The 15378-nt window shown below is 44.8% G+C and overlaps 1 protein-coding gene across 4 annotated transcripts in view; it reads left to right on the top strand.

Moving 5' to 3' along the window:
• Positions 1 to 15378, top strand: part of RNF130 (ring finger protein 130) — a 397837-nt gene that overhangs the window by 300915 nt on the left and 81544 nt on the right. For all 4 annotated transcript variants that reach the window (XM_068278403.1, XM_068278404.1, XM_068278402.1 and 1 more), the window contains exon 6: positions 3173 to 3269. In XM_068278403.1, the coding sequence (XP_068134504.1) occupies positions 3173 to 3269 (97 nt within the window). The remainder of the gene's footprint in view (positions 1 to 3172; positions 3270 to 15378) is intronic.

Here is a 15378-nt window from a genome sequence, read left to right as displayed (position 1 = left end):
TTCCCGTGTTTAGATAGCCAGATGTACCCCACTTTTTATTCTGCTGTTACCGTTTCAGCACTCCTCTGCAGAGGGAGGAATGGAGAGTAGCGGGGGCACTTTGGTCAGCCAGTGAGCCGCCTCTCACCCACGTAGAGGAGCAGCAGTCGTGCTGATCGCCCTCGCAGTGCTGCGCCCAGGGACATATGTCTCCCTTTGCTCCCCCATAACTACGCCTCTGGCAGATGGGAATAATTAGGCCGTTAGACATATAAAAAGGGGCTGTTGCAAAACACTGATCCAAGCTAATGTTTCTATAAAGCTCAGGCTGGTCTGGAGTTTCTTACACTGCTTGCTAGTGATGCAGCGGGAGATTTCCCATGACCCGCTCGCTGCACTTTGGCAGACGTGGAATCAGAAGAGGAAAGACAAGAATCTGAGATCATCCTGTGCCTGGCTGAGAATGGCTGAAGATGTGCTGCCGACATGCAGAAGGGTCTCTATCACTGATTGAGAGAGTCGGTAGACAGGAGAAGTCTAGTCACGCTCTACAGCCATTTAATCTGAACGTCGTTATGTCTGAAAGCCGTTTATAGATCTCGCATCTACCAACACAAGGTGGATTTCTTTTTGTACAATAAAGGCAAAAAGCAGACGTTGTTGCAGCAAAGACCCGGCTGATTGTGTGCATAGCATTTACAACTGAAGCGAGAGGGATATGGAGGCTGCCATATTTATTTCCTTTTGAACAATACCAGTTCCCTGGCAGCCCTGCTGATCCTCTGCCTCTAATACTTTTAGCCATAGTCCCTGAACAAGTATGCAGCAGATCAGGTGTTTCTAACATTATTGTCAGATCTGACCAGATTAGCTGCATGCTTGTTTCTGGTTTGATTCAGACACTACTGCAGCCAAATAGACCAGCAGGGCTGCCAGGCAAATTATATTGTTTAAAAGGAAATAAACATGGCAGCCTCTCTATCCCTCTCGCTTTAGTTGCTCTTTAATTGTGAAGACAATGTAACTGCACACCACCACGGAGAGACATCCCGGCAGGAACCAGCCCGTGCTTTCACCGCAGGAAGTCATGTTGTACCGCTACCGAAACAAGTTTGTAAAAGTTTCTGCAACATATGCTAGTTATAATCACTAATAAAAATGTTATTTAAAGTGAACCCATATCCCTATAAATGGTGCGAGCACGTCACTGCGCCCCTATTTAACTGATACAAAAAACCCCAAACAAGCACTGGAATCGATATGTGATAGATTTGTGCTGTCAATCAAGGTGTTCAGGAAGTGAGCCACAATGCCGGCCAGGGCAGACTTTTTGCTGACCTCATACATGCACAGCAGAAGGGCACATGGTGAGGAGGCGGGGCTAGCACCGAGCAGTGCATATTTAAGTAAGGGGCATGCCAGTACACAATAACAGCAGGCAAGCTCTGTGAGTCAGGCAGAAGCAGCAGAGCAGAGGGAGAGATTGATAAAGATAAGCCGAGTGTAGAGCCGATGCTGCCCCCTACAGTCTGCTACCCTGAATCATGTAATTCAGTCAGCTTCATGGTAGTGCTGGCCCTGATGCCAGCCCTCTGCAGAGCTGATGATGCGCATGTTTATAAGCACCGTATCAATCAGAACAAAATTAAGCAGACATTCTATTCTTGTCCAGTCGAGGGTTTTGCATTCTGTCGATATTGATTATTTTTGTGCCAAAATGAGTATTGATTCTATATTGATTCCATTCAAGGATTGAATCCAAAGGTCGATTGTCGCATAAATCAAACAGAGCCAAAGCTAATGGGCAGCCTTACAATATATTATAGAACACTCAACAAAAACTGACAACCAAGTGCTGCAGCAGAAGGTTAGAGAACAGGACATCTTTGGATCCGCAGCTTATAAGGAGTTTATACACGTGGAGATAAGACAATTGTGCAGAGCAGCTGCCCGGATACATCACATAGGAAGAGACAGCAGGTCAGGGAATCAGTGACCTAAACATGAAACCTCATGGACCAAAAACAAACGCTGGCAAGTATGATGCCACACAGTGATGCAATAAGGGTCCGGCCACTGCAGCTCGTCTCAGGGAATTATAGAAAAGGGCAAGTCTTTTATGATCAAAACTCTTAAAGGGGAGCTGTCAGTCATACTACCAGATACAAATACAGAACTGATTCTTGATTTTATGCCCGGCAGTTATACTTTAACCCGGACCTGAACGCAGAACTTCCTATAGGCTCTAAAAGATAAGCAGCAGCATAATAACATTTAAAGAAAAACATTCATTTGTTACAGCAGAAACAAATCCTGCAATAAATCCAGTATATCTACTTCCTGCTTTCATGGAAGCAGACATGTTGTTAACATCCTGTGTTTACCAAATAGCTGCTCTGCCATGGCAGTTAGCTGACACAGCTGAGAGATCAAATTACAACTTGTGATTAGACACAGAACTTGTGATAAGAGATGGGGGGGGGGGAGTTAGACAGGCTAAACTCTCTAAATACATACAGGGTGCATTTCTCTGTTTTCCTTCTGTCCTGTGCAAGAGTTCAGGGCCACTAGACTAGAGTCCCCCCAAATGACATAAAGAATACACACTTTTATATTAACTATCCTGGTGTCAGTATCAGATGCACTTCCTAGTTCTATATATTGCTGCACATTGGTATGTAGCCCCCCCCCCCCCCTCCCCACTGGGGCTTAGCCTGGGCTGTTTATGCAGAACTCTCCTGCACCCTCCTCCCCCAAGCATTCTGGGAGACCAGAGATCTTTTCTACTGGCTTTAGAACAAGTAAAAACAGTATTCAAACATTCCTCAGAGATCACCTGCCAGTACTAAAGATGTCGCCACGCCAGTGATACATTTCAGAAAGTAAATTCGGGTGAGGAGAGCTTTTACAATGGGCAAACACTGACTAAATAATTTATAAATAAATATTGTAAAATAAAACTTGAAATAATGACATTTTATTAATTATTGTATTTTTATTGAATATTGTTTTAAAAAAAGAATGTATTATGTTGTTTTTACTACAGTTCCTCATTAATTAATTAAGACCTCATTCATTTTTTTAAGTATAAATCTGGTCAGTGCTGGATGTTCAGCTATGCATGTGAACCAGTGTTGTGAGTACTGGAGCCGGATAACAGGAAATCATCGCCCTCTCTCTGTATCTCTTTCAGGCATGTATTCCACAAGGTGTGTGTGGATCCGTGGCTCAGCGAGCACTGCACCTGCCCCATGTGCAAGCTAAATATACTGAAGGCTCTGGGAATAGTGGTGAGTGCCTGCTTCCCTTTTTTTCATCTTTTTACATGTATCTATTCTATTGTTCTTTATAAAAAACTGTACAACATGTGCTCAGTAAAGTTGTACCCTAAATGGAGGTTTTCCTGGAGACTAGAAATGTCGGGGGAGAAGGGGTGGGGGAAAGGTCTAAGGTGAAGCAACATAGCTAAATACTAAAGCTGGACACACACAACAAATGGCCCGGAGCAGTGTGCCAGTGTGGTGTGAGGAGATGAGCGAGTATAAACAGCAGTGCTCCAGTGTGGTGTGAGGAGATGAGCGAGTATAAAGAGCAGTGTTCCAGTGTGATGTGAGGAGATGAGCGAGTATAAACAGCAGTGTTCCAGTGTGATGTGAGGAGATGAGCGAGTATAAAGAGCAGTGTTCCATTGTGGTGTAAGGGGATGAGCGAGTATAAACGGCAGTGTTGCAGTGTGGTGTGAGGAGATGAGCGAGTATAAAGAGCAGTGTTCCAGTGTGGTGTAAGGGGATGAGCGAGTATAAACGGCAGTGTTCCAGTGTGGTGTGAGGAGATGAGCGAGTATAAAGAGCAGTGTTCCAGTGTGGTGTAAGGGGATGAGCGAGTATAAACAGCAGTGTGCCAGTGTGGTGGGAGGAGATAAGCGAGTATAAAGAGCAGTGTTCCAGTGTGGTGTAAGGGGATGAGCGAGTATAAACAGCAGTGTTCCAGTGTGGTGTGAGGAGATGAGCGAGTATAAACAGCAGTGTGCCAGTGTGGTGTGAGGAGATGAGCGAGTATAAAGAGCAGTGTTCCAGTGTGGTGTAAGGGGATGAGCGAGTATAAACAGCAGTGTGCCCGTGTGGTGGGAGGAGATAAGCGAGTATAAAGAGCAGTGTTCCAGTGTGGTGTAAGGGGATGAGCGAGTATAAACAGCAGTGTTCCAGTGTGATGTGAGGAGATGAGCGAGTATAAAGAGCAGTGTTCCATTGTGGTGTAAGGGGATGAGCGAGTATAAACGGCAGTGTTGCAGTGTGGTGTGAGGAGATGAGCGAGTATAAAGAGCAGTGTTCCAGTGTGGTGTAAGGGGATGAGCGAGTATAAACGGCAGTGATCCAGTGTGGTGTGAGGAGATGAGCGAGTATAAAGAGCAGTGTTCCAGTGTGGTGTGAGGAAATAAGCGAGTATAGACAGCAGTGTTCCAGTGCGGTGTGAGGAGATGAGTGAGTATAAACAGCAATGTTCCAGTGTGATGTGAGGAGATGAGCGAGCATAAACAGCAGTGTGCCAGTGTGGTGTGAGGTGATAAGTGAGTATAAACAGCAATGTTCCAGTGTGATGTGAGGAAATGAGCGAGCATAAACAGCAGTGTGCCAGTGTGGTGTGAGGAGATGAGTGAGTATAAACAGCAGTGTGCCAGTGTGGTGTGAGGTGATAAGTGAGTATAAACAGCAATGTTCCAGTGTGATGTGAGGAGATGAGCGAGCATAAACAGCAGTGTTCCAGTGTGGTGTGAGGAGATGAGCGAGTATAAACAGCAGTGCTCCAGTGTGGTGTGAGGAGATGAGCGAGTATAAACGTCAGTGCTCCAGTGTGGTGTGAGGAGATGAGCGAGTATAAACAGCAGTGCTCCAGTGTGGTGTGAGGAGATGAGCGAGTATATACAGCAGTGTGCCAGTGTGGTGTGAGGAGATGAGCGAGTATAAACAGCAGTGTGCCAGTGTGGTGTGAGGAGATAAGCGAGTATAAACAGCAGTGCTCCAGTGTGGTGTGAGGAGATGAGCTAGTATAATCAGCAGTGTTCCAGTGAGGGGATGAGCGAGTATAAACAGCAGTGATCCAGTGTGGTGTGAGGAGATGAGCTAGCATAATCAGCAGTGTTCCAGTGAGGGATGAGCGAGTATAAACAGCAGTGATCCAGTGTGGTGTGAGGGGATGAGCGAGTATAAACAGCAGTGATCCAGTGTGGTGTGAGGAGATGAGCGAGCATAAACAGCAGTGTGCCAGTGTGGTGTGAGGAGATGAGCGAGTATAAACAGCACTGTTCCAGTGTGGTGTGAGGAGATGAGTGAATATAAACTGCAGTGCTCCAGTGTGATGTGAGGAGATGAGCGAGTATATACATCAGTGTGGTGTGAGGAGATGAGCGAGTATAAACAGCAGTGCTCCAGTGTGGTGTGAGGAGATGAGCAAGTATAATCAGCAGTGTTCCAGTGTGGTGTGAGGAGAATAAGTGAGTATAAACAGCAGTGTGCAAGTGTGGTGTGAGGAGATGAGCGAGTATAAACAGCAGTGTGCCAGTGTGGTGTGAGGAGAATAAGTGAGTATAAACAGCAGTGTGCAAGTGTGGTGTGAGGAGATGAGCGAGTATAAACAGCAGTGTGCCAGTCTGGTGTGAGGAGAATAAGTGAGTATAAACAGCAGTGTGCAAGTGTGGTGTGAGGAGATAAGCGAGTATAAGCAGCAGTGTTCCAGTGTGGTGTGAGGAGATAAGCGAGTATAATCAGCAGTGTTCCAGTGAGGGGATGAGCGAGTATAAACAGCAGTGCTCCAGTGTGGTGTGAGGAGATGAGCGAGTATAAAGAGCAGTGTTCCAGTGTGATGTGAGGAGATGAGCGAGTATAAACAGCAGTGTTCCAGTGTGATGTGAGGAGATGAGCGAGTATAAAGAGCAGTGTTCCAGTGTGGTGTAAGGGGATGAGCGAGTATAAACGGCAGTGTTCCAGTGTGGTGTGAGGAGATGAGCGAGTATAAAGAGCAGTGTTCCAGTGTGGTGTAAGGGGATGAGCGAGTATAAACAGCAGTGTTCCAGTGTGGTGTGAGGAGATGAGCGAGTATAAACAGCAGTGTGGTGTGAGGAGATGAGCGAGTATAAAGAGCAGTGTTCCAGTGTGGTGTAAGGGGATGAGCGAGTATAAACAGCAGTGTGCCCATGTGGTGGGAGGAGATAAGCGAGTATAAAGAGCAGTGTTCCAGTGTGGTGTAAGGGGATGAGCGAGTATAAACAGCAGTGTTCCAGTGTGATGTGAGGAGATGAGCGAGTATAAAGAGCAGTGTTCCATTGTGGTGTAAGGGGATGAGCGAGTATAAACGGCAGTGTTGCAGTGTGGTGTGAGGAGATGAGCGAGTATAAAGAGCAGTGTTCCAGTGTGGTGTAAGGGGATGAGCGAGTATAAACGGCAGTGATCCAGTGTGGTGTGAGGAGATGAGCGAGTATAAAGAGCAGTGTTCCAGTGTGGTGTGAGGAAATAAGCGAGTATAGACAGCAGTGTTCCAGTGCGGTGTGAGGAGATGAGCGAGTATAAACAGCAGTGTTCCAGTGTGATGTGAGGAGATGAGCGAGTATAAACAGCAGTGATCCAGTGTGGTGTGAGAAGATGAGTGAGTATAAACAGCAATGTTCCAGTGTGATGTGAGGAGATGAGCGAGCATAAACAGCAGTGTGCCAGTGTGGTGTGAGGAGATGAGTGAGTATAAACAGCAGTGTGCCAGTGTGGTGTGAGGTGATAAGTGAGTATAAACAGCAATGTTCCAGTGTGATGTGAGGAGATGAGCGAGCATAAACAGCAGTGTTCCAGTGTGGTGTGAGGAGATGAGCGAGTATAAACAGCAGTGCTCCAGTGTGGTGTGAGGAGATGAGCGAGTATAAACGTCAGTGCTCCAGTGTGGTGTGAGGAGATGAGCGAGTATAAACAGCAGTGCTCCAGTGTGGTGTGAGGAGATGAGCGAGTATATACAGCAGTGTGCCAGTGTGGTGTGAGGAGATAAGCGAGTATAAACAGCAGTGATCCAGTGTGGTGTGAGGAGATGAGCTAGCATAATCAGCAGTGTTCCAGTGAGGGATGAGCGAGTATAAACAGCAGTGATCCAGTGTGGTATGAGGGGATGAGCGAGTATAAACAGCAGTGATCCAGTGTGGTGTGAGGAGATGAGCGAGCATAAACAGCAGTGTGCCAGTGTGGTGTGAGGAGATGAGCGAGTATAAACAGCACTGTTCCAGTGTGGTGTGAGGAGATGAGTGAATATAAACTGCAGTGCTCCAGTGTGATGTGAGGAGATGAGCGAGTATATACATCAGTGTGGTGTGAGGAGATGAGCGAGTATAAACAGCAGTGCTCCAGTGTGGTGTGAGGAGATGAGCGAGTATAAACAGCAGTGTGCCAGTGTGGTGTGAGGAGAATAAGTGAGTATAAACAGCAGTGTGCAAGTGTGGTGTGAGGAGATGAGCGAGTATAAACAGCAGTGTGCCAGTCTGGTGTGAGGGGATGAGCGAGTATAAACAGCAGTGCTCCAGTGTGGTGTGAGGAGATGAGCGAGTATAAACAGCAGTGTGCCAGTGTGGTGTGAGGAGAATAAGTGAGTATAAACAGCAGTGTGCAAGTGTGGTGTGAGGAGATGAGCGAGTATAAACAGCAGTGTGCCAGTCTGGTGTGAGGGGATGAGCGAGTATAAACAGCAGTGTGCCAGTGTGATGTGAGGAGATAAGCGAGTATAAACAGCAGTGTGCCAGTGTGGTGTGAGGGGATGAGCGAGTATAAACAGCAGTGTGCAGGTGTGATGTGAGGAGATGAGCGAGTATAAACAGCAGTGTGCCAGTGTGGTGTGAGGGGATGAGCGAATATATACAGCAGTGTTCCAGTGTTGTGTGAGGAAATGAGCGAGTATAAACAGCAGTGTGCAGGTGTGGTGTGAGGAGATAAGCAAGTATAAACAGCAGTGTGCCAGGGTGGTGTAAGGGAATGAGCGAGCATAAACAGCAATGTGCAGGTGTGATGTGAGGAGATGATCGAGTATAAACAGCAGTGTGCCAGTGTGGTGTGAGGAGGTGAGCGAGTATAAACAGCAGTGTTCCAGTGTGGTGTGAGGAGATGAGCGAGTATAAACAGCAGTGTTCCAGTGTGGTGTGAGGAGATGAGCGAGTATAAACAGCAGTGTTCCAGTGTGGTGTGAGGAGATGAGCGAGTATAAACAGCAGTGTTCCAGTGTGGTGTGAGGGGATGAGCGAGTACAGTGTTCCAGTGTTATGTGAGGTGATGAGCAAGTATCAACAGCAGTGTTCCAGTGTTGTGTGAGGAGATGAGCGAGTATAAACAGCAGTGTTCCAGTGTGGTGTAAGGGGATGAGCAAGTATAAACAGCAGTGTTCCAGTGTTATGTGAGGAGATGAGCAAGTATAAACAGCAGTGATCCAGTGTGGTGTGAGGGGATGAGCGAGTATAAACAGCAGTGTTCCAGTGTTATGTGAGGAGATGAGCGAGTATAAACAGCAGTGTTCCAGTGTGGTGTGAGGGGATGAGCAAGTATAAACAGCAGTGTTCCAGTGTGGTGTGAGGGGATGAGCAAGTGTAAACAGCAGTGCTCCAGTGTGGTGTGAGGGGATGAGCGAGTATAAACAGCAGTGTTCCACTGTGGTGTGAGGAGATGAGCGAGTATAAACAGCAGTGTGCCAGTGTGGTGTAAGGGAGATGAGCAAGTATAAACAGCAGTGTTCCAGTGTGGTGTGAGGAGATGAGCGAGTATAAACAGCAGTGTTCCAGTGTGGTGTGAGGAGATGAGCGAGTATAAACAGCAGTGTTCCAGTCTGGTGTGAGGAGATGAGCGAGTATAAACAGCAGTGTTCCAGTGTGGTGTGAGGAGATGAGCGAGTATAAACAGCAGTGTGCCAGTGTGGTGTGAGGAGGTAAGCGAGCGTAAACATCTTCACTTGACCCCATGACCTGCAGCCATGATCAGGAAGCGTTTCCCTTCTTTCTTTTTGCCAGTGCTTGATGATAACTTCTGCTTGAAGTCATCACTGCAACTTTAAGGTTTTGCTTTGGGGGTTGCAGGAACGGGTCAAATACATGTAGTAGAGCTGGAGTATGGGCTTTAACCACTTCGCATCCAGACCTTGTTTTCAACTTATTGACCAGAGCAGTTTTGACAGTGTAGCTATGTCCCTATTTAATCAGAAATAACTTTATCCCTACTTATGACACAGAAATGAAATATATATTGTTTTTTTTCAAGACAAACTAGGCTTTCATTGTATGCCATTTTTTCCCTCAAACAATTTTGTTTTCTATGAATTTTAATTGGAAAACAAAGAAAAAATAGAAAAAACATGTATTTCTCAGTTTTAACAATTCCAGTTTAAAAATAAAAAGTGCTACTGTAGATAAAAAACACACATTTTGTTTGGCTATTCTTACTGCTTATCACAAAACTTAGATTATGTTCCTGTCACAATTTATGGTGAAGATATTTGATTCTGAAATAATGCTACAGAGTGTATTTTTCACTATGAAATGAGAAAATAAAAGTATTTTTAATAGTAAAAATCAATCTCATTAGCTCAGGGAACATATATTCCCGTTCACCAATTAGTGCTGCATCAGATAGTACAGGAAGTGTGCACAGGAGCCAGCCCAATCCTGCACAGCACTGCTTCTGCTACAAGACGTATATCTACTGACTCGTGGCTTAGATGAAGTCCCAGAGGACGTATATCTACTGACCTGTGGACGAAGTGGTTAAAGAGGGATAGTCAGCCACAAAAATCAGATTCCATTTACTTACTGCTCTGTGTTTAATATGCAGCCTGGAACCTCACCCTGCATCGCAAGCCCTTCAATCTATTCAGAAATGTTTCTGCTGTAATAAATTATCAGTCAGCCTGGCTCTATATTTGCCATTTCCAATGAGAAGGAAGCTTGTTATCACGCCTCCCACATTCTTGCTCCTCACTGATTGGCTGAGGGCAGTTTAGTGAGCTGCTGAAATCTGATCTATGTTGTGCTCACATGTGTTTACAAAGCCAGCTAGATATGACCGTGAAGTTTCTAGGTGGGAAAAAATTAAGGGAGGAACTGACTTCAGGATGGCTTCAGTCAGAGGCAGAAAAGATGGAAAATGTTTGGAACAGTTTTCTCTTTATTTTTGTATAGAATTCACTGAAATCAAAACATGTATCGTACAATACAACTGTTATGTAAATAGAGCAAGTCGTTATCTACTTATATATGTGTTTTCTTCCTGGGATAGTATGGTTGTCCCTGCTGCTTTAAAGAGGAACTCCAGTGAAAATAATGTAATAAAAAAGGTGCTTAATTTTTACAATAATTATGTATAAATGATTTAGTCAGTGTTTGCGCATTGTAAAATCTTTTAAATCCCTGATTTACATTCTGACATTTATTACATGGTGACATTTTTACTGTTGGCAGGTGATGTAGCTGCTGCATGCTCTTTTGGCAGTTAGAAACATCTGTAAACAGCTATTTCCCACAATGCAGCAAGGTTCACAGACAGGAAACTGCCAGGAGTACCACGGTCCTCAGAGTTTCTAGTGGGAGGAGTTTCACCACAATATCAGTCATACTGCGCCCCCTGATGGTCTGTTTGTGAAATGGAATAGATTTCTCTTGTAAAAGGGGGTATCAGCTACTGATTGGGATAAAGTTCAATTCTTGGTCGGAGTTTCTCTAAGTACAAGTTTGCTTCAAGAAAGTGACCATTCCTGCAGATCTGTCCGGAATACTTGTGAGACGTGGCAGGATTAATCCGTCCGCCGCTGTGATAAGTTTGTCATTCAGATAGGCTGCATAGCCTGTAGCTCGGTTGACCTGGTGCATTTACTTGTGAGCAGCGCAGGCCAGTGACTGCTAATCTGACTAATAAAGTCTGAGATGAGGGAGAATAGGTAAGCGGCTGGGAATGGCTGAATCAGACATTAGTGCCGCTCTGGTAGCACAGGCCTTTCAGCGGCTCTGAAGTGTGTCTGAGGCCTGTTCAGGAGCTGAAGGGGAGAATTATACAGCTTTTCTCTGTGATTCCAGTAATAGCACAAGTTGTTTCTAGAGAAGATTAATTGTCGTCCGCTTGTGCCCTGAAGGGCTCGGATATAAGACATCACAAAAATGATAAGCGCTCCTCAGACATGGTCAGAGTGGTGAAACCCCAAGGAGGAGAGTCTGAGATTGCAGAGCTCTTCATGCATGTCTGATCAGCCCCCTCCTCAAAGGTCATCTGCCACCGCCATAGATGTGAGATCTTGTGGACATATAGCGTAGCCCTCATCTATAGGGGGGGGGGGAGCCCAAGCTTAAATGACACCTGAGGTGACATGTAATAATAATATAATAATAATCGGAACATTTGTATAGCGCTTTTCTCCTGTCGGACTCAAAGCGCTCAAGAGCTGCAGCCACTGGGACGCGCTCAGGAGGCCACCCTGCAGTGTTAGGGACTCTTGCCTTGAACTCCTTACTGAATAGGTACTGACCCTAGCCAGGATTACAACCCTGGTCTCCCATGTCAAAGGCGGTGCCCTTAACCAGTACACTATCCAGCCACTGCGACATGTGACATGATGAGATAGACATGGGTATGTACAGTGCCTAGCGCACACAAATAACTAGGCTGTGTTCTTTTTTTCTTTCTCTGTCTGAAAAGAGTTAAACATCAGGTAAGCAAGTGACAGTTTCTGTCTGGGTTGGGACCGGGTCAGACTATAGCATAACCCTCACTGATAAGTAATTACATTTCACCTCAGATGTCCTTTAAACTTGCAAAATACACTGGGTTGTATTCAGTACCTGTGTTTATCAAGCAAAGGTCTTCATCTTGAAAAGAAGAATTAAGGTGATGCCCGGTAAAATACAACACTTAAAAATAGTTTGAAAGGAGAGGTAGTTTTGGTCTTACCTCTCCTGAAGAACTAGGCCAGCATTATCTGGGAAACCAATTTGAGTGCTATAAAATGGACAACACGTTTTGCAGGATCTTACTTGCTTCCTCGGGTCAGTGTAACCACAATGCCTACCAGCTTGGACCAACAGAGGCTAGCACCCCTATGTCTATCTACTACACCTAGAGGCGCTCACCCCTGTTGGCCCACGCAGTCAGGCGCTGTTATCACATTGATCTGAGGAAGCGGGTAAGACCCTGTGAAACGCGTGGTCCATTTTATAGTGCTCAATAAATTGCTTTTCCAAAGAATGCTGGTCTAGTTCTTCAGAAGAGGCAAGACAAACATTACCTCTCATTAAAATATGTTTGTGTTTTATTAGTTGTATCTCACCTCAGTGTGGTTGTAGTTTTTTATGCTAGCCTCTAAAAGACACCTAAGGAGAAGGACCCTCCAGTTCCTGCATCACAGTACCTGGAAAACCGAGCAGGGTGGTCTACTCCCCACATGCTGGTTGCAGGTGATTCAACTCATCCAATTAAACTGATTCCAACTGTCTAGACATACTGTACTATTGGCTCCGGGTCTCTCTGTTTCTCAGTAACTCCAGGATCTCTTGGCAGCACCAGGAAGCTTCTTCTCTCAGGTCTTATGCTGGATACACACGTTGCGTTTCCGCGTTCGATGCGGCCGTCGATACGCGTCGATTCGATTATTTCCGACATGTCCGATTCAAGCTTCGATGGATCGTTAGGTCGATTTGCCATACTTTACATGGCATTCGACCTAAAAATCATCGAAATTCGTTCGGAAATGTTCGGAAATAATCGAATCGACACGTATCGACGGCCGCATCGAACGCGGAAACGCAACGTGTGTATCCAGCATTAGGGCTGGTGCACACCAAGAGCGCTTCTGAGCTCTTCTAAAAACTCTTGCGGTTTGAAAAGTACTTGGCTAATGTATTTGAATAGGATGGAGCACACCAGAGCGATGAGCTTTTCTCCCAAATGCAAACGTGGGTCCTGCAGCATTTCTGCAGATTTTCTTCAGCCTCAGTGTTAAATATAGGAAAGTGGAAAACCGCTCTGAAAAGCGCTAGATCAGAGCGATTTTCCAAGCGTTTTTGGTACAGAAGAAGGTACTGTTCAGTTTCAGCTCTACTGTAACAAAAAATAACAATCACTACACCAAAACGCTCCAAAAATCGCTAGGCATGCTTAGAAAATCGCTAGACACATGCCTAGAATCGCCTGGTAAAATCACTTAAAAAAGCGCTGAGCAGTTGCGATTAAGTTAGCGCTTCTGGGTGTGCACTGGCCCTAAATCTTCACTTCCCCCTACCATGGTGCTTTGGCAAATGCATTTTAGGATTAGTTTTGGGTGAATGCCAGCCAGTAAATTAACTCGGAATTCTGCCGTTTTTTCTGGTAACGCTGCTTGCATCTGAGATCTTCCAACAGCCATAGGCCAGCGCAAGGACTCTCACTCTCTGAAACAGATATTTAACGTAACACTCCAGCTACTAAAGTAAAAATCTGACTAGTCCATCTCCTCATGGGGGATTGTCAGGGTTTTCTTTGCTTTCAAAAAGCATTCCTTAAAGAGACTCCGCAACAAAAATTGCATTCTGTTTTTTATCATCCTACAAGTTCAAAAAGCTATTCTAATGTGTTCTGGCTTACAGCAGCACTTTCTACTATGACAGTCTCTGTAATAAATCAATGTATCTTTCCCCTGTCAGACTTGTCGGCCTGTGTCTGGAAGGCTGCCAAGTTCTTCAGTGTTGTGGTTCTGCTATGAACTCCCCCTTCCAGGCTCCTCTATGCACACTGCCTGTGTGTTATTTAGGATTAGAGCAGCTTCTCTCTTCTCTCTTATCTTTTACAAGCTGGATAAATCGTCCTCTGAGCTGGCTGGGCTTTCACATATTGAAGAATTACAGACAAGGGCAAAGCTGTTTGCAGGAAGAAAAGAGCAGCCTGAAACTTCAGTGCATGAGAGATGCAGGGGGAAAGAAACACACAAATGATCTCTTGAGATTCAAAAGGAATGCTGTATACAGCCTGCTTGTGTATGGATGTATTTTCTATGTGTGGACATACTGTACATCAACCTACTTCCTGTTTTGGTGGCCATTTTGTTTGTTTATAAACAAACTTTTTAAAACTGTTTTTAACCACTTTTAATGCAGCGAGGAGCGGCGAAATTGTGTCAGAGGGTAATAGGAGATGTCCCCTAACGCACTGGTATGTTTACTTTTGTGCGATTTTAACAATACAGATTCTCTTTAAGGGCCCTTTTCCACTAGAGCGATTGTGATTGCTGAATCGCAAAATCGCAAATCGCTAGTGATTTTTAAATCGCTAGGGTTGTTACTTTATCATAGAAATCATGAGAAGTATTTTCCACTATAGTGATTCGATTTGGAAATCGCTAATCGCAAATCGCAATCGCTTGCTGGAGCGATTTTTACAATGATAATGCAATGCAAATGAAAATCGCAAATCGCATAACAGAATTAATGAAAAATCGCAATCGCAATCACTGGCGTTTGTGATTTGTGATTGCGATTGCTAGTGGAAAAGGGCCCTAAAGTGGATCCAAACCAAACCTTTTTTTACTTCAAAATATTTAGTTGCACCACTCTGACACATACAAAGATAAATAAACACTCCTTCAAGCCTATGAGCATTTCAGTGCATGCTCACCCTTCCCTTTCCATAACTAGGGTTATACAGGTGGCAGCCATTAGCAATTCCTCCTCTGCAGGACACCTCCTACTCCACCAGCCTGCCGGATTCTGTCCCGGCAATATGAAAGGAAGGGAGGGGTTCCTCCAATAAATGTAAAATATTTTATATTTGTCATCATGCAGCTGAAAAAGGCTGCTATTTATTATTATAATTTAGAAAATAGATTTTATTTCTGAAATCTTGTATTTTTAATTTGGGTCCACTTTAAACGGCAGTTGCTAAGTCATGGGCTGTCCGTTCTGAAAGCAGGAAACAAGAGTTTAGGGATGATCGATGAGATGCAAATAGTTTCGAGTTCATGCAGATTTATGTAAAGTTTTATGCAAATATCTGCAGCTTGAAAATGGACCAATCAATTTAAACCTGAGTGGGACTTGTTTGGTCTGTTTTTAAGCTGCATATATTTGCATAAATATTTACATAAATCCTGCATGAACTCGGAAATATTTGCATCTCACTGATCATCCCTGCCCCCAGAGGTTCCCATACAAATTACAGCTATAAGGAGGAAATTTGGGTGCGAGAGGCGCCGAATGAAATAGCTAGCGCCCGCTATTTATAGCCGCAGATGGCATGGCAGCCGGCACACGCCATTTTATTATTTAGCCGTAACTTATTGTCCAAATATTTTTTGTTTTTGTGCGGCGAATACGGTGCATATATCTGCGGTTTTGGGGCGGGCCAGCCAATGTTAGACATTGGTATGTTGGTGTGTTGG

Source organism: Hyperolius riggenbachi, chromosome 3, assembly GCF_040937935.1.
Source record: "Hyperolius riggenbachi isolate aHypRig1 chromosome 3, aHypRig1.pri, whole genome shotgun sequence".
In the NCBI taxonomy this organism is placed as follows: domain Eukaryota; kingdom Metazoa; phylum Chordata; class Amphibia; order Anura; family Hyperoliidae; genus Hyperolius; species Hyperolius riggenbachi.
Note: the sequence above shows the minus strand (reverse complement) of the source record. Positions and strands in the feature narration are given on the sequence as shown.